The sequence below is a fragment of the Miniopterus natalensis genome, chromosome 15, assembly GCF_054644295.1.
Source record: "Miniopterus natalensis isolate mMinNat1 chromosome 15, mMinNat1.hap1, whole genome shotgun sequence".
NCBI classification, from domain to species: Eukaryota; Metazoa; Chordata; class Mammalia; order Chiroptera; family Miniopteridae; genus Miniopterus; species Miniopterus natalensis.
Window position 1 is genome coordinate 12657613 of NC_142095.1, and position 20533 is coordinate 12678145.

At 40.1% G+C, this 20533-nt stretch overlaps 1 protein-coding gene across 12 annotated transcripts in view; it reads right to left on the reverse strand.

Annotated features, from left to right (window-relative positions):
* Positions 1–20533, reverse strand: part of RBMS3 (RNA binding motif single stranded interacting protein 3) — a 640734-nt gene that overhangs the window by 87449 nt on the left and 532752 nt on the right. For 9 of the 12 annotated variants that reach the window (XM_087824903.1, XM_016198811.2, XM_016198810.2 and 6 more), the window contains 2 exons: positions 10795–10891; positions 8467–8517 (listed from right to left, as the gene is read on the reverse strand). In XM_087824903.1, coding sequence (XP_087681029.1) covers positions 8467–8517; positions 10795–10891 — 148 coding nt within the window. The remainder of the gene's footprint in view (positions 1–8466; positions 8518–10794; positions 10892–20533) is intronic. The other 3 variants (XM_016198812.2, XM_016198818.2, XM_016198817.2) reach the window with 1 other exon arrangement.

Here is a 20533-nt window from a genome sequence, read left to right on the forward strand (position 1 = left end):
AGTCCCTATCAAAACTTCAATGGGATTTTTCACAGAAATAAAATAAACAATCCTAAAATGTGTATGGAGCCACAAAGGACCCAAAATAGCCAAAGCAATCTGGAAAAAGAACAAAGCTGGAGGCATACACTTCCTGATTTCAAACTATACTACAAAGCTATAGTAATCAAAATAGCATGGTGTTGATATAAAAAACAGACATACAGCTCAATGAAACAGAATAAAGAGCTCAGGAAATAAACTCATGCATATAAAATTAATTAATTTAAAACAAAGGAGCCAAGAATACACAATGTGGAAAGGTCTTCAAGAGCGTTAGGAAAACTGGATAACCACATGCAAAAGAATGAAACCAAATCCCTATCTTTTACTGTACACAAAAAAAAAAATTCAAAATGGATTAAAGACTTAAACATTAGACCCGCAACTGTAAAAGCCTTAGAAGAAAACATAAGGAGTAAGTTCCTTGATATTGGTCTTGGCAATGGTTTTTTGGATTTGACACCAAAACACAAAGGCAACAAAAGCATCACAAGTAAATGGGGCTACACCGAACTAATAAGCTCCTGCACAGCCAAGGAAACCGTCAACAAAAGGAAAAGGCAACTTATTAAATGAGAGAAAATATTTTCAAATCATATATCTGATAAGGGGTTAATAAACAGAGTAGATAAAGAACTCATACCACCCAAGAGCAAAAAAACAAAAACAAACAACAACAACAATTTGATTTTAAAAATGGCAAGAGAAGTTAAACAGACATTATTCCAAAGACATATAAATGGCCAACGGGTTCATGAAAAGGTGGTCAACGTCATTAATCAGTGGGGGAAACTCGAATCAAAATTGCAGTGAGATATCTATCACATCGCACCTGAGAATGGCTATTATCAGAAAGTCCAGAGATCACAAGTATTGACGAGGACGGGGAGAAAGAAACCCCTTGTGTAATGTTTGTGGGAATGTAAGCTGATGTAGCCACTATGATTCCTGGGTCATATGATAGCTATATTTTTTATTTCCTCAAAAGCTTAAAAATATTACTACCATATGATCCAGGAATCCCACTTCTGGGTTTATATCCAAGGAAATGAAGACAGGATTCCATATATATATATTCACACACATACATACACAGCCATAATAAACAGGGAAATACTGCCGTTTGCAACAACATGTATGGGTCTTAAAGGCATTATGCTAAGTGAAATAAGTTTGGCAGAGAAAGACAACTACTGCACGGTATCACTTATAAGTGGAATCTAAAATGAATGAATGAATGAATGACTATATACATACATAAATACATAAATTTAAACTCATAGAAACAGAGAGTAGAAAAGTGGTTGCCAGGGGTTGGGGGTGGGTGGGAGAAATAGGGATATGTTGGCAAAAGGGTACAAATTTTCAGCTCTAAGATGAATAAGGTCTGAGTATCTCAAGTAAATTATGGTGACATTAGTTAAAAACACTGTATTAAATATTTGAAATTTGTTAAGAGATTAGAACACAAATGTACTTTCTCTCTCTCTCAGCCTCTCTCTCGCGTGCACACACACAAAATATATGAGGTGATGGATGTGTTAATTACCTACATGGTGGGGATCCTTTCACAATGTACGTATGTATGAAATCGCAATAATGTACACTTAAGTATCTGACATTTTTGTCAATTACACCCCAACAAATCTAGAAGAAATCTTGAGTAAATGCAGACATTTTTTCTTAGAAAAATATTCTTAAGTTTCCCATATGTTCATATATAAATTCAAAGTCATCCAAATAGAAATTGTAGTGGAATTTTTTAACTTCCCAACATACTACTAAATTTATTCTAGAAAGGTAAAATAGCTAGAATAATTATTGAGAAATAAGAAAAAAACAATATTAGGGACAAGTCCTATCCAACATATATGGTATTATAAAGTGATAGTTATTACAATAGCAGAGTCATGGTCAAAAATAGATCAACAGAATAGAATAGAGTGAAAAAGTACAACCAAAGATATAGAGATTTATTCGATGCAAAATTTGGTATAAAATTTTATATCAGTGTAAAAAATACAGACAATTTATATGGTAGAAGTTGTATGATAATTTGTTACCTGTTTGGGGAGGGGAAAGTTGAAGCATAATCTCATCCCATAATACAAATAAACTCGGAAAGAAACAAAAATTTAAAATAAAATATACTATAAACACAATAATAAAACATATGATAATACATTGTTGCATGTCAATTACATCTCAATTATAAAAAAGTTACTGAACTCAAAACAGAAAAGTACAAAGAAAAAAAACACTAAACAAAACCATATGGTGTTTAAAATCTTATAGTTAATAAGGTATTTTGCATGGAGTCCAGATGTTCTGAAGGAGGGACTGGCAAAATACAGCCTAGGAGCCAAATGCGGCCCTCATCTGTTTCTGTAAATAAAGTTTTATTGGAACTCAGCCGTGCCTATTCATTTATGTATTTTCTATGGCTGTTTTGACACTACAGCCACAAAAATGCTTACGTGTGACAGAGACCATATGGCTCACAAAGCTGAAAATATTTGTGGTTTGGCTCCCTACAGAAAAAGGTTATTGACCCTGCTCTAAAGGGAAAAACTGGTAAATACTAAATATATAATACGAAATATTAAAGTTCTGTATGATGAACACTATAAAATTAAATTCAAAGTAAACAGAGAAAATATCTAGATTTTCTATGACAATGTTAATTTACTAATTGTAATAAGATCTTTTAAAAACAAGAAGAGATCAATATCCCAGCAGATAAATGAGCAAAGTAAAGGAACTTAGAGCTCAGAGAAAAATAAAAACAGTCGTCAATAAACATATAAAAAGCAACTCACTCCTCTAGAACTCAAAGAAATAAAAGTAATACATCAATAAGATACCATTCATTATTTATCACATTAACCAAATATTTGAAACTTGAGATTACAGTGTTAATTGAGGCCATGGGAAGGGAGCACACACTCTCACTCAAAGAGCAAGCTGACAAGAATGTTATCAAATTTTAAAGCACATACCTTTTGTGCCATCAATTTATCCTATAGATATTTTCTTGCAAGCGCTCCATATTAGTCTTGAGTTTATTGAGCAATTCCTAGAAGCAACTTAAATGACTCTGACTAGGAAATTGGTTAAATACCTCTTGGTGTATTTATATAATTGCACATTATGAAAAGTTGAAAAAATGACATAAATCGATATGTGACTCATGTAATGGCATCCAGGACATTCTATTATGTTATAATGCAATATTTGTATATTGGTCTTGTATGTATCTTAAAAATACACATATGTACTTTCCTATGCATGCAAAACTGGATGGTGACATGCAACTTTGTTACAAAGTTTACTTCTGGAGGGTGGAACTGATGAGTGGAAAGGCTTTTATGCTCTATGCACTTTTGAATGATGAACCTTGAATTTAATTGTTTAAAGTTCTTTTTCTAAGACCACTTTAGATTATTTTTGAAAAATTATTGTAGAATTTAGAAGCTACATTTCACAATGGCAAAGCCAGCACTGTTTGTTTTTTACAGTAGTTAAGGCGTCTAAGAGGCTTTCTGTGGAAATGAACTGTTCAAGTTCACTTTCCTCCCACCTTAAAAAGAGGTGATACTCAAAAGAAGCTGCTCCTCCTAAGTTCATTCTCACTCATTTGAATTTTCTTCTGGTAGAAATGGTGTATGTGGGTTAGAGTTGCTATTGTTTTATTTTTGCTATGTAGTTAAAAAAACAACAACACGATTTGGCCTGGAGATACATCTTTACCTGATTAGCTCCTTAGGTAGCAAAAGCATTGACTTTGATCATAAAACTATGAGAGTTAGGATTTTTGCTCAGCTCAGGGGTTGGTGTAAAAGGATAGTATCTGCAAACCTTGCTTTCTGAACAGAATTCTAATGATTTAAATGTTCTTTCCAAATTTGGTGACATACTTTTATAGAAAAACACACCTGAAAATGTGGGGGACACAACCTCTAAAAGTAAGCCTCAGTCCTTACCAGTCTGCAGGCAAACAATGGCCAAATCAAGCATTCTGGAGCTTTCTTCAACACCTTGTTGTAGAGAAGTTTATATTTACTCTTCAGCTGTAAACTAATGGTTTATTAAAAGTCATTACTTAGCCATGCGTAGCAACAAATCATCCAACGATTCAATAAGGGCACCGGGCATTTCTTAGAATGCTCTAATTAGACAACCAATTTGTAATTAAGTAGAAATGAAAGCTGACCTTTCTCCACGAGATGAAATAACGCTAACCATACGAAGGGCAGGAGATTTATGACTCAAATGAGCCTAAATAAAATTTAAAAGAATGGATCGGGCTTCTTTTGGGAACTATCCCCTTTTCTCCTTGTCAGCACCGATTGAATAAAATATCCGACGTACCGCAACGTGGGCATCGCAACTGTGACTTCGCGCGGGATTGCGATGTGCCATGGTGATGTGCCACGGGCTGTGCGGGGCAGACGCTCGGTGCAATCCATCATCTCTCACAAGCCTGTCAGCGCGGGCGCAGTGCAGAGCCCGCGTGCAAAAGCCGCGCCGACAGCTGACGCCATTGACAAAGTCAGCATTTTTACTTCCTCGCAGCAAAAAATCGGATTCCTAATTTGGTCCAACAGTGCTCTCTCCTCAGTGTCCGTTCAGGTGCCAAACAACAAAGTGCAAACAGAAGCACTCTCGCTGCCCCCTGCGTGGGGCCTGACAACTCGCCAGGGGCCCGGATAAAGTCCCAGAATCCAGGAACTTGACAGGGAACCGTTTTCTTGCACCAACATCAGGGTGATAGTTCTAACGCAGGCAAGGAGACTTTTATGCCCTCTTTCGTAAAAGTAAAAAGCCTCTCAAAATCTTATTTCTAAATGTAGCAAAAGGTACATTACATGCAACTTACAAAACTCAGGCTGCAAAGGAGCAAACTTTAATGGCAAGCTTCGGTCCCATGCTAAGCTTTCTGCTCTTCTCTGGCCCTTCCCTTCTTTGTATCGTTTTTTGTTTCTCTCTTATGGATGGTGCGACTCCGGTTTAACCCTTCCCATCCTGGTGAAGACCAGAGGCTCCGTGCTCTGCTTTAAGACTTTCTGGAAGCGCTGTTTTCCCCTCAGGAACCTGGTTAAGATCTTAGAGACCTTAGAGTCGAGACCAAACGAGAACCTGCGAGGCTTCTGGCTCCAGAGCAGAAACCATGTGCATTCACAGCGATGGCGGGAAAATATGCCCCTATGACACTAGAGTTTAAAAACGAGACTTTCTCACAACAGTGGAAGAGAAAATGCCAGAGAGGAGAAAAGCTGGAGGTGAATCAGGATTAGGGTAACGTTTGAGATATGTTGATACTGACACCTTGAATTTATTTGTAAAGTAGATTCCAAGAGGTACCCAATGGGCCTATTTTTTAAGTATTAGGTGTTGAATGGTTTAGTAAGTTAATGAAGTAAGTGCCAATCTAAGCAATTTGTCTTATTTAGGGCTACAGAGGCCATCTCCACCAAACTCATTAGTAAAGGAAGTTAAATAAGCAACATGAATGTGGCAGGAATAGGTGATTATTGCTTATTCTCAATTTTCTTTCTATACTAATATTCGTTATATAATTGAGCTAACAAGGCACAACGTGCAGTCTACTCATATAAATTAATAATAACAATAACAGTAATAATTTATTGAGTGTTCGCTATTTGCCAAGCACTATTTTAAGAGCTTTCATACCTTATTTTTTTTAATAAACAAAATGCATAATTATTTAGGTATTATTACGTCAATATATAACAGATGGCGAAAATATGGCTCCAAAAGTTTGGTTAGGAAAGGTTTTATTTTAGATTTTTCTGCTTTGTTTTTGTTTTTACCTCAAAGAGCCTAACTAAGACTCCATGCTAGTCACCATCAAGTCATTCATTCTTGTCAGATTCCGGTATTTTGTTTCTTTTCCTTAGATTGCTTAAGCACTTTTGTATTTTGGTATCACAGAGCGATTAATTTGACCCTCCCTTTGATGATGGAACCAAGATCAGTTGGGATATTTATGCAATCCAGACAACCAGCAAGGCTGTTGCAGGGCAGAGACTGTGGTATAAACTCTGTGTTTCCATGACACCGTCCAGCCAATTTTTCCATGTGAAAGACAACAAAGTGGTGGGTGGCCCAGCCACTCCTTTGCCCAGGAATCTGCCCCAGCCACAAACATTACACTTTAAACCAAGTGACCTAAGCTCAAACATGGTGCACAGTCGCGTCATGGGGAGTGATAAGGTATCACTGAGCCATAGCAAGCAAGATCCAAGGGGGCAAACACACACACACACACACACACACACACACACACACACACACACACACACACACACACACCTATTTCTAGAGTAAGACGTATGAGAAATAATGCATTCAAAAACGGGGCTGAAGCTGTGCTGGAGTGAGGGAGGTGGTAATGAAAAATCTTGCTAAGGTCCTGAGTGATAGTTGAAATAGACACATACAAACATCTCTTCTCACAACTCTAGAAATACTGTGAAGCCTTACATACTTTGACATCTGGCGAAATCTGAATAGTTTGCCAGATGTGCATTCCTTTTGGCCACAATGAGATGATGCTTAACCCCAGCATGAGGACCAAGCTAGCATTAGTGCTCTATAGATGAACACACTATTTTTTTTAGAAGGTGGTTGTTTCCTTCTGAAAACTCTACTCTTTAGAACTTGGCAGGACATCTCCTCTTTTCCTGTGTTGGCTCAGTCTGTGCTATACATTGGTTTGGCAGCATATACTGAATTCTACCTCATGACTTGGACAGAAAAGTGTATCTTGGATTCGTTATATGTTGGTATGATTTACAGTACACAGACCAGATGAACTCAGGAAGCCCCCAAGGTGTGGAAATTAGAGCAAAGAGAGGGAGGATTTGTGAAATACGGTCTAAAGTTCTGCTGTAGTAAGCTATATATATTTTATTCTTTAAATAAAAAACAAACTATCAAAACATTGGGAGCAACGTGGAATGTCCCTTATTTAAAAAAATGTCCAAAGGTCAAATATGAAAACCAGGTGCTGTGAGCCTTTGAGTCCAGGAAGTGGATGCCTAAGCATTTAGCTTCCTGGTCACTAGCATGTGCTACCTTACTTATATTTAGCTTTTAAAAGAATAAAAATGCCTATGCATTACCCACGGACACAAACAGTGTGGAGAAGGCCTGTGGGGGGTGGATTTGGGGTGGAGGGGACCAATGGGGGGGAAGGGGACATCTATAATACTTTCAAACAATAAAGATAAATTTTAAAAAATAAAAGAGTAAAACTGTAGCATTGCTTCTTCTTTGGGCAACACATAGATCCAATAATAATAAGGAAAATGGTAATAATGTATAGCGTGTCATACTTAATAAGTAATTTTCATATATGCTCTTCTTTGATTCTTCCCCAGCCCTGCTAAGTATAGTGACAGGTAAGAAAACAGATGTGAGCACACCCAGAAGAGAACACCAGAGACAGTGTCACGCGGCTTTCAGTCTAGGGCTCCTGCCCTCCCTCACACTCTCATGAGCATATTGCTATTGAAATCTATCTTGTACTTCTGTAGAGCTAGAAAACCTAGAAGAACTAGACAAAGACAAATGAAATCATTAGCCTCCAGTCTAGATTCTAATGGAATATGTAATATTTTTCACTTGGGACTGATGTAATACTGTTCCACAAAATGGGAAATCTAGCAAGTAGAAAATAGAGTTTGAATATTTTTGGGAGACATTTTCCACAAAAGAAGAGAAGGGCTCTGGTTAGTTAACATAGAAAATATCTAGCAACCTTGCTATCTATCTATATATCTCCATCTATTAATAGACAACCATCTTCCTATTTCAAATATATGGCTTTGAGTCAACACTTGGCCATGACTCTGAAGTTCACGTCCAAAGCACACCAAATTGCACTTGAAGAAAACAAAGCATAACAGAAGGAGAGGGAAACAGAAAGGCCTTCCTCCTAGAATGGATTTAATTGTTCAGAGCTCAGAGTTCCTGAAGTAGAAGTGGGGTAGAAATTCCCTATTCATAACAAATAGTAGACATCAACTTGTGAGACTGACTGTTATTACTGACATTTCCTCCAAGAAAGTTTATCTATCTATCTATCTATCTATCTATCTATCTATCTATCTATCTATCTATCTATCAAGTATCCATCATTTATTTATCTACCTATTTATCTATCAATCATTTATCTATCTACCTATTTATCTGTCCATCTATCTACCTATGCATCTGTCTATATCTTTGTCTATTGTACATGCTTTTGTAGAATTTCAGGAACAGCTTTATATCTGGAAGGTACGGCTGCCTGAAAAAGGTAGGAATATAACGAAAGCTTTCCCCCAAAGCTTCTATGCATTACAAAAGCTTGCACTTGGATAATAGAAATAGCCTCAGGTGACTGAGAACACTTACTGTTGGTTGCATAACGTATGGCGGATGAGGCATCCATGAAGTACTCTGGACCTATGCATCAAACAGCATTTATTAGCACAAAGCAATCACAGAGAGAACTTGGTTCTTGCTTTCAGTGGAGTCACACTAGGTCATAAAAAAGTGGAGTCCATCTGACTTTACAGCTAATTAGTGCTCAGAACTAACAATAGAAAGCACATTCTCGGACCTGATTCATTTGGTCCCTGAAACAGGATAACATGTACAGCAAATTCCTACTTCACTGGAGTTGGCTGCAGTGCCCACATGGACCAGGCCGGGACCTGGAGCATATTTTGAGGATGGTGTTAGAGATGGAAATATTAGGTAGCCTCACAGACCTCCTACATAGAGGTCAACTCCCAGGGATATCCAGGCAAATAATAAGGAGGCAAGAGTTTACCACTAAGACTTCCTTTTTTCTATTAGTTTTAACTTCAAATTCTCAAGTGATTCCCATCTTGGAAATAAGTCCAAGTGGTAAAAGTTGGCGTAAGAATTAAAGAGGTCAACCGAAAATTGGGGGAAATGCTTTGGGGTAAACCCAGGTTAGGCAAGTTTGTAAGTTTTTTCTCTCATGGTAATTGGTATGTAAATATAAATGAGTATTTGAGCCAACTGAGCTGAAACGGGCCTTGTCAGCAGAATGAGAACATCAGCTTGAGGAGCTGACTGTCACAGAGAGGACCTTAAAGATTTTGTTTGCAATATACTCACACAAGCAAAATTGCTAATGCCATTTAGATTTAAAAAAAAAGAAAAAAAAAAGGAAGTGTTGAAAGGCAAGAATCAACAACATAGGAAATTGCTCTAATTCCTTTTATGAGAAAAGAGAGCTGGGGTTAAATTCCACTTATGAGCCCTCCCAAGTAAAATCACTTTTCTGTGGATATTTTATTCATGTCACCAAAGTGCTCCACACTGGGGCTCAATGGGTGGTCTTGGCTGAAACAGAGGCCAAGATTAGAAAAAAAAAGGGAGGGGAGGGTTTAAAAAAACACCAAAGCGCACATTACAACCAGGCAGGCCTGCAGGAAGAACAAAAAGTGAACAGCACCTGCACGTAGCCTCATGGGCCCCAGCGAGAGGCAATTAGGAAATCAGCCATTCGGAGACCCCAGAACGCAATTCACGTGCAAGGCGATTCTGTCCACCCACAGACATGTATCAGGAATCTAAGTGCAGGAAATGAATGAAAATGAACTGCTTGGGGGGTGGGGGGGAGGATCAGTTAAGGAAAAAATGTACGTAGTCTCCAGCTTGATGCCCTGACAACCGGGGCATCCTGGAATGAAGTATGTGGCAGCTGAATTAAGGGGACACTTAACTGAATTAGTAGCAGTCAGCAGCGTTAGTGTGGCCCATGGTCGAACCCCCCCCCACCCCCACCACCTGCACACCGGAGAGAAACACATGGCATGCACGCTCTTGCACTCTCTCTCGCTCCTTCTCAGACCCCGAGGCTTTAAACAGTGACATGGGGGCCTCTCTCTACGTAACACTGACAGCGATTTCCTTTCAGGATTGGAAGAACCGTCCGAAGAACAGTATGCAGTAAAGAGAAACAGGGAGCGATACCACAGCTCTGAGCACTCAAAGAACTGAGATAAGAAGTCGTTTTTTCAGGGAAAAGTATGCCTATTTCAATCCACCTGTGCACATAGAGTTAACTGGCTGCAACATCTGGCTTAGGACACACACCGAGTCTCAGGTTTTCTTGTGCTCCCACATGTGGAAGCCCCGGGGCCTCCTCTGGCCCTTTTGGAACTGACCATGAGGTACGAACAGAAAGGAGGAATCACCTGTTACCACTCTGATCGCCTTTTCTGTTTCTCGGGGAAAATGATTTAACATCTATCCATGTCGTTTTACATGGATACACGGGACAGACTGTGACCAAATGAGATGACAATGATAAAATACGCGGGAGTAAGGGCAGGGGATGCTAGAAACGGGCTTTTAGAAAAGACACACCGGGAAGCGTGACGACCCAAGGAACAGACAGAAAACAAAACCCTCTCTCGGTGGTAAGACAGCGGCCCGAGAGCTGGCGGGAAAGGAGCGCAATCGTGGGAGCGCAGCGGGAAAGAGGAAAAGCTCGGTGGGTTTTATTTTTCAGTGAAATAGATGCACACAAGCCCTGGGAAGTGCAGGCTAATCGGTAACTGGAGCATTATCACCTAGGGATGTGAGTCAAGTGTTGGAGGACAATTAAAAAAAAAAAAAAAAGATTCCCCTGCGTCTTTGCCTTGATGGAGTCTATTACTGGCAAGAAAGATCTCCCCTGAGGGGCAGGGGAGCCGGACATACCTGGTATGTGGAGACAGGGGAGGCAGCAATGAATGGCGTGATAGATGTCTGTGGAATCATGCGGTTGGTTGCAATACTGTACGGTGAGGAATAAAATCTGCAAACAGAAAACAACAACAAAAGAAGAAGATTCATAAGGCTGCTGTGCCCGGCCGCTCAGCAAATGCCACCAAGCACCTCTGGGAGGGCCAGAGCTCCGCCCTCAGGTTTGCCCACCAGCTTTCAACAGGAGCATCCCGGAGAGTCATCAGGTTTGGTTTCGTCACCGAGAGGAACAGATTGTCCCGGACAGAGAGGACCACTGTGAGTCATCATATAAAGTGGGCCGCACAACATCTCGTATGCCAGGGGAGGGTAACAGTGTGTTTTAACCAGCAGGGAGGGAAGAGCCACGGGAGCTGTTTTGTTTTGTTTTTAAAAGGAGGTGCCATTTGAATGCTCTTTGGGGAGGGGGGAAAGGGCCAAATGAGAGCACCAGGCTTCATCCAGGCGGCCGCTGTTACTCGGACACAAAGTGCATCGATCTTTTCACTCAGGAAACGGAATCAGCTCCAAGGGAGTTTTGGGAAACTTGCACTAGGCATGAGTCCACACCCTCGTGGAAAAACTCAGCTAAATGCTCCCTCCATGAAAAGAGAAGTGGGCGGTTTGAGTCTAGGTGGAGAGAGGGATATTTTCTGGATTCAATCATGGTGTGGGTGGAGATTCTAGACACATGTGATGTGCTCCTGGAGACTGTAAAAAGCATTGAGTTTTCTAGTCCTTCAGGGTCCTTCGTTGAACAACTGTAGAATGATACTGAGCAAGATCTGGGCTTCACAAATCAGAGGAGGATTGTCCTTCTAGGGGTCCATTAAAGGGTAGCTTCTAGACACTGAAATCAGTGACATACCTGTCTTTGCTTAGACTATACCCTAGGGTCCACAAGGTACTGAACGCTCAAATTCTTCCTCAAAACTTAAAAGCATGTGTGAAGGCCTGGGGTGGGGACTGGGTGCGGGGTGGAAGGGGTCAAGGGGGAAAAAGGGGCACATCTGTACTATTTTCAACAATAAAGATAAAGTAAATAAAATAAAAAAATATATAAAATTAAAGCATGTTTCCTCCATGTCTCACTGGTACGTGAAATGCTAGAGTGTCCAGCCAAAGAAAGACAAATGCAGGTTGCCTACAATGGAGTGTCTCACCAATGGGAAGATATCCTGGGGAAATGTGTATCAGGCATAATGCAACCATTATTTCACTTTGCCATACTGTTAGCAAAAAATCAACTACTACTTTTCATTCAAAAAAAATTGTACAACTGAGGTGGGAGTGCTGGGGACAAAAGCTTCATTATATCTCGGGAGTCCCCGATATTTTGAACAGAATCTCATGGGTTACCTTTCCACAAGACTCACGCTGAAGAAAGGGGGGCTAGATTTCAAGGGTACCATTTAAGGAGTAAATTCTTTGAGCTTATACTCTATAATAAAGTCTCCAAGCAACCAATGGGAAACTATAGTCTCAAATTTACTTTATCTAGCTCTCAATAAGGACTTTAATATCATTCTTTTGGTTAAAAAATATGGCTAAAAAATTATTCCCTTATACATCCTTCTATTCATACCCACCAGACCTCTATATTTATAGTTGTGCAGTTTGCAAAAAAGCTATTGATTACACAATCAATTACATATTGATTATGGATTAGAATGGACAATTTTTTTTAATGACAATATTAGTGCTGGCAAGAATTCAGAGAAAGTAGAACTCTCACTCATTGCTGGTGGAAATGCAGAATGGTACAGCCCCTGTGAAAAACAGGTTGGAAGTTTCTTATAAAGTTAAACATGCACATCACATATAACCCAACAATCCCACTGGTAGATATTAACTAAAGATAAATGAAGACATATGTTTGCACAAAAATCTTAATGCAAATGTTTATAGCAGGTTTATTGATATTTCCCAAAGGCTGGAAACAAGCCAAAGATCCTTTAACTGAATCAATAAACAAACTGGTACGTCTGTACAATGGACCACTACTCATAAAAAGGAGAGAAATACTGCTACATTTAACATGATGAATCTTGATTGAATTATGCTAAATGAAAGAAGTCAGACTCAGAAGACTCTACATTTTATAATTCCATTTATATCACAATATAGAAAATGCAGAACTATAAAGACAGAAAATTGATCAATGGATGCCAAAAGCTGGAGCTGAGGGAAGGGGCTGACTACAATGGCACATGAGGGAACCTGGGGAAGTGATGTAACACTTCTATATCTTGATTGTTGGAGCTTAAATGACTCATAGAACTCATAGAATTGTATACTGCAAAGAGTGAATATAAATTCTATGTAAATTATACTTGATAAACCTGATTTTTAAAAGAAGTCAATTGCTATGCCAGAAAACATTCATCTTTCCATTTAAAAAATTTTTCTGAGTATTTACTATGTGCACCAAAGATGAGGAAGACTTTAAAACATTCCTTTGAGTTTCTCTATTTAGCCACTTAAATCAAATCTTGTCTGTACATGAATCAGTCTAAAACCCTCCAATAGTTTCCCATTGCCATGAGAACAGAATTTGAATTCCTGATATTGGCTAGTGCAATGAGGCTATTGCCTACCTCTCTAATATTTTCTCCTACCCCTCTGCCCCTAGCCAATTAGGATCCAACCATACTGACCTTCTATTGTCACATGATCCTGTCATTCTCACGCCCATCTTGGATTACTGAATTTACAATTCTCTCTACCTAGAATGTTCATTGCCCTAAATCTCCCTAAGGCTACCTCTTGCTCATTACTGGTCTCACTCAGCTTTCACTTCTTCAGAGAGGCCTGTAGCTAAAGTAGCAACCACCATCTCTGTCCCAGTTGTTCTCTATTCCTTTCCTCTAACTGATTTTTTCCATTGCTCTTATCACTATCTGAAATAGAAAAAAGAATAAAAAATTGATGTATTTTATGGGCTAAATGTTTGTGTCTCTCCGAAATTCATATTGACATCCTAAATCCCAGTGTGGTTATATTTGGAGATGGAACCTTTAAGGAAGCAATGAAGGCTGAATGGTCTGATGGGATTAGTATCCTTATAAGAAAAGACACTAGAGAGCTTGCTTGCTCTCTCTCTCCACACATACACAAGGAGAAATTGCCACGTGCGGGCACAGTGAGAAGGCAGCCGTCTACAAGCCAGGAGTAGAGTCCTCACCAGAAACTAAATCTGTCAGACCTTGATCTTGGACCTCCAGCCTCCAGAACTGTGAGAAGATAAATTTCTGTTTAGAGCCATCCAATCAACGGTATTTTGTTATGGAAGCTGGACTGACTGATACAATGTATGTATTGACTATTTCTCCCTCTAGACTGACAGCTTTGAGAATGTCGAGGACACACTGGCTTTGTTGTCTAGAACAGAAATGGAGACACAGTAGATCATAGTAGCTACAAGTTGAATGAAAGAAAGAATGAATGAATGATGAATAGTGAGCAGTTTAGGAAAATAAGCAGTGATCACAGTACAGGATGGCCAATGCCAAGAGGGTGGGACAGTAGAAGACAGTTCCTGAACTGATAGAAAACAGGGGAGGGAGCCCAGAGAAGATGGGCCAGCATCACATATCTAACAAATGCTCAGGGGGAACATAACTAATACGTGCTTTCTAAGCATGCAAAAGGTATTAGTAACTAGGAAAAACAGTCCCTTTCTACAACAATCATGGCTTGCATTTACAAATCGCCTTCAGGTCTTATCTTTGACAAATGTTACTTATGAGGCAGTGAACGAAAGATGTATCTGGGGCTCATAATGACAGGAGAGGCACCCATGGCCACTCCACAAACAGTCCTCTCATCCCGTTTGCAGCCTCTTACACCAACAGAGAGCACAGTGCACCGCATTTTAGTGTGGCTGGTTTATTTCGTAAAATGTACCAATTGGAGTATTAAAAATGAAAGCAATAAAGATTGGAATGACAGGCAGAGTTCACAGGAATTTCTACAGGGAAAACAGAGGGCAGAAACATAAAGAAACCAGTCAAGGAAACGGATACTAACAAAGGGAGCCCTTGGGGGTAAATTGAATGCATTTTTGTTCTATCTACTCTAGTCCTATCCATCAAACAAGAATGCTATTTCATACTTTCTAACAAGTTCCAGTACCGCTGCTGAAGTCAGAGAATATATCTTCCCAGAAAACATACTGGGAGGAGCGGCCTCAGCATCCTGTCGTGATCCCCTAATTCTGGTTTTCTGATAGAAGCTCTTCCCAAGTCCAAACATAAACCGGAAGAATTTACAAGGAACCCTTGCCTAAACCATGACCAGAGAGGCTGTGACTATATTGAAGGCCTAGGGATACAGTATCTAAAGAAAATACACAGGACCAGGCTCCAAAAAGAAAACTGCAGAATGTTTCTCAGTCTCTTCACTCTTTCCCAGCCCCTGCCATGTATCTGTCGTGATTGAAAATGACTTACACGTAACCAGCACATTTAAAAAAAATCCAAACAAATACTTCAAGCATAGCTGTTGTGTTACTGGGGAACAGGAAAGAAAAAGTGGACAGAACCTGTCAGCCATAATAACAAAACTTAGGTAATCCTAAACTCGCGACTTGATGCTGTGTGTATCTGTTATATATGCATTATGCTTTGCAAAGGGTGGTACAGAAAACTGGGAATGGATTCTTTAACAAACTATTGTCCTGGGAATAGTTGACTCTCTTACGAGATATTTCTTTGCCAAAATACACATAGCATGATGTGTGTGACAAGTATTCCTTTTATACTTTGCCCAGTGGTTCTAAGTTGGAAGTGATTTTGCTCCCCAGGGAACACTTGGCAGGATCTACAGACATTTTTGATTGTCACAACTGGGTTGGAGGAGGGGGGTTGCTACTGGCATCTAGTGTGTAGAGGTTTGCAATGCTGCTAAATGTCCTACAATGCACAGGACAGTTCCCACACTGAAACCTATCCAATCCAAAATGTCAATAGTGTTGAGGCTGAGAAACCTTGCCTTAGGAGTATGACTAGTTATGTCTGGGGAGGTTTCACATGAACAAAATATCAAATGCCAGAGTGGCTAAAAGAAGTTAACTAAGGATGGTCTGTCTATGGAACTCTCTGAGCTGGCCTTTCGAAAATGTAATATTTTTAAGGAGTGCAAAGAGTTACTTGGTTCTCTGGCATTTAAAGCAAGTGGCCTGTAGAAGTCCAGAAAATGCAAGTCTAGGTCACTAATAGAACATTCTTTTGCCTGCAGAAAAGTCATCTTCAGGGGACTTGGCAGTCAGTAGTAATATGGGGAAATCTTATTTCACTGACAATAAAAATAACATGAATATATCAATAACCCCAAGGTAGAGTGCTTTTTACAGTAGAAAACCACACCAAATCCTATTTGCACACTGAAATAAACAGCGCTGGCCTGTCTCTTCTGTCCACAGGCAATACTGTTCTCCAGAACCGTGAATTCTATCCTGGGGGTAACACTGTAGCATAAGATTAATAAGTTATTGGTCATTTTTATTGTAATGCCAATGTACCCTTCACATTAGATTTCTTTGCTAGGGTAATAAGATAAGGTTTCTGCATCACTTAATATCAAATGCCCATCTAAAGCAGCGGGCAAGCCAACGCTATAGAACTCGTTCCTTTTCCTATCTCTCCCAGGAATGCATTTTACTCAAATAAGGCCACCCGAGAGACTTCTTTCTGCGCAGCATCCTGGGCCCCAGTAAACAGGCAGAGGAAGGATGACATTTTGAATATAGGGATGGGTAATTTCCCATCTCCCACACTCACATTTGAAAGAGATGGAGATTGATATTGGGCTGCTGGAAAAGCAGTAGGGCGACAGTAGTAACGAATTACAGAGCTATGCCAGGTAGCTCTGAAAGAAGAGGCATTTCTTTTTTATTCTTGTAAGTGCATCTACAGTCAAACATACTATGGTTTTTACTTTTCCATGGTGACCCAGACACATCTTCACTGTAACCCTCAAAGCCTTAGATAGAAGTGACATGGAACTGACTTTTTTAGAGCGATATCTTGGATAGTTTCGAGCAGAGGACAAGACTGACATTTTCTACTGCCTGAATGCACACAGCCCCAAAGCACCACGGTCCACACTTACAAATGTATGTTCTTCACCAGCTAAAAATCAAGCTAAATGTGGGACTACTTATTTCAGTTTCATGTTGCTTATTGACGTGGAGGGTATGGAATTCAGAACATTTAACTCCTCACACAGTTTGTGCAGCTCCTAGCTACAACCCAGCCACGTACTTGCTTATGCAACTCAGAAAACCCTATGGCTTAGAATCCAGCGACCCGATAGCACGGGATCATCAAGTATGGGACGTCTTCAAGGGAACAAGACAGTGCCAGTGTCCCACCCAGAAGCTGTCTAATCCCTCAGTAGGATGCCTCTTCTCTGTGGTCCTACGGCTTTCACTTCTGTTTTCTTTTTGTAAAGAGTATAAAAACATAAACAGTGAAAATTAAGTCCCTGTCACTCCTATTTCCATTGGCTTTCCCCACAGCACAGAACGGCTCCCACCATTTCTTGCGTACTCTTTCAGAAATAGTTTATACACATAGAGTTAAACTACATACAAATTTCATATTACCCCACGCTTCTATCACAATACCATTTCTATTGTATCTTGTCCGAGAACTATCTACAAGTCCATTGTCCCCGACATGATGGGAACATTTTCTTTTTTCAAACCTGTATCACAAAATGATTTTAAATAGAGCAATAGACAGATACTCAAAAGAAAAGAAAAAAGTTGTTGACCTGCACTGAGTCAGCATGAAGCAGTGCTTAATAATATTAACTGGGTAAGAGGGAGTTGCAGCTATATCTTTGGGGCCAGTTTCTTCCCCACAGTAATAAATATTTCTGTCTCTGTTAGGCTACTGCTCTCTGAGGTGGGTTTGACTGCTAGATCGAAAACAGCAATATGAGTAGGGGAAAAAATACTTTATCCTAGACATTCATGCTCGATTCTGCAACAGGCTAAGTTACCTAAATCAGATTCCACACCCTGTAAAAGGCATGTGGCATGTTAACTCAAGGGGCAGTATGCTGAGGATATCTTTGTGGTTATTTTGACATCTTACGTAGAAATGATTGTTCTACTAGTTTCCTTTTATTTAAATGCTACCATATGAGGTAATAAAACCAAAGATGAACGAGACATTTAAAAATCACCTATATGAAGTATGAAATGAGTAAGAGCAATTAGCTACCATCTTCCCTTTTTCTCAGTTTCACGATGTAACATTTTTATCTCCCTGTCACCAAAAACACAGTGGATAGCCTAAGGCTTCCAAAACTTCATTCTCAACCCAGGATATGAGAAAGTCATGGGCAGCTTGGATGCTTTGGGTTGTATTTAAAGGGATTCAGATGAAGGTGTTACATGGGGTCGAGGGTGGGTTGATGTTGGGAAGGGAAATGGCTTCCCTAATGCCAACTTGCTGGAGCCAAACAGATGTGATCGGTTACATTTCTATTTCTGATCTGGCACACACAATCTTAGGTAAAACAGTCTATAAAGACGAATAAGACGTGGGACCTCTCTTCACTGAGTTAACAGTCCAGCAGGGAAATAGATATGGGGGTCAATGGCTGCGGGATAAAAAGACTCAAATGTATCATGGGAACATCAGATATAGGGCAACAGCAGCACCCATATTTACACTGATGACTACATTGTGCCACACAGGGAGCCTTCAGTCCTGACCGAGTCTTATGAAAAGGTACTGTTCCTCGTGTCTCCACTTCACAGAGGAGAAAGACAACTGTCTCGCTTCTGGTGACTGACAGAATTTGGATGCATATTTGGGCAGGCCGCTTCTGCAGTCTGCACTCTTAACCGCTGCTTGTACTGTTCCTCTCATGACGAACTGTGTAACCAGCTCTGTCTGGTATGATGTGATGTTGCTGTTTAAATGGGAGCTGTTTAAAAAGAAAGAGAGAAAGAAAGGAAAAAAGGAAGGGAGGGAGGGAAGGATGGAGGGGGGGGAGAGAGACAGAGGAATATTACCATGCCTGAACTCCAGGCAGAGAGAATTCCATGAACAAGACGGAGAGATGTAAAGTTGTGAGAGAGATACTCTGAGAATCACAGAAGGACCAGTTCAGTTTCAGAGCCAGACCGTATAGTTCTTTTCGTGCCATTCTTGGAAGCTCTAGTTTTGTTTTTTTGTTAGTAAAGTCCACCAAATACTTTAAACCTGGCAGGGAGATGATTCCTAAGATCACATTTTGCTTTTAAAAAATTAGTCAAAAAGCAATGTGAAAATGGTTTGGAGGAGAGTTATAGTAGAGGCAGGTAAAAGTTTAGCAAAGGTAGAGAGCAGTGAACGAGTGAGCTCAACAAGTAGCTGGGGGAAGGGCTGAGTGTTGAAGGTATAGTTCAAAGATATATCAAATGAGTGTTAATGACCAATTGATCATGAAGAACGTTGGAGAAGAGAAAAACCAGAGAACTGGAGTTACCAGTCTAAGTGGTTTCAGAGTGAATTAAAAAAAGAAATAACTTGGTATGTGTTTTTCATTTGCATTAGTTTGGTTTATATTATGAAGGGCTAGTGAGGGCAATGACTTATTTGGGACGTATGAAGACATCAAGCAGCAGTACTCGATGAGCTGTCAGAAACACAGGCTATAGTGCTCCGCATCCGGTTATGAGCCTGAAGAAGAGACTTAGGAGCCTCCAGTTCCTAAGAGCAAGAGGAATGGGTGCAATCACCAGAGAAAAGAGAGTGATAAGGCACTAAGCCCTGAGAAAGGTTAGCAAAAGTGGGTAGAAGGGGTGAAATAAAAAGACACCAAGTGAGCAGTAAGAATGGGGAGCAAGGAGGTCAACGAAGGAAGGGGTTGTGGGATCCGAATGATAAGAAAATTTCAAGATGGTATAAGTAGGTTAAAAAAATGCCAGATGAGGCAAGATTTCAAGTAGAAGGACTAAACAAGTTACTGTTACAAATGGCAAATTTGGAGATCATGGGGGGCATCAGCAAGGGAAGCTCGTAAAGTTTGAGACCAGAATTCATACTTTGATGGGATTAATTAAAGAAGACCACAGGAAGGCGGCATGTATAGAAGACTAGAGTTGTTCACCTGTGAAAAGAAGGAAGAGTTTCGAGTGTACCTGTAAGGTGAAAGGAATGTTCAGTGCGCAGGAAGGTATTGAAGAGAGGGATTGATGGATGGCACTAAGATCTGTATCAGAAGAGAGTAGGTAAAATCAATAGGTGTCCTCAGCATCTTAAATAAAACTTGTTTCATGAGGGAAATAGTCATCATTGTAAATATCTAATAAGCAGCAGAAGAGAGTGAATGATTTTTGCAACTGTTGAGACAGTTCAAAGAATCCGATGTTATACTGTTCATATAAGATACAGGTAAAGGCACATAACCCAGCAGGTGATTTAAGGTAAAGAGATATATCTCAGCCAATGTCAATAGGGTAGAGAGGCGGTGACCTGCAGGAGAAGGGAGGGATGTTCCCTGTCAACCAGGCAGTCCTCACAGTCCCAAACACGGCACCACCCAGGGTTCACCTTTGGCTGCTCAGACTGGGAGCTGAAACTTCGCTTTTCCCCCTTTAGGTTTGGAATAAATAAGGGCAGTTCCAGAGAGAACATGCAGAGCTTAATACGGGCAGAGGCACTGTGAGAATGGGGGGCATGGGAGGAGCTCTGAAGTCTGAATCACTCATGGA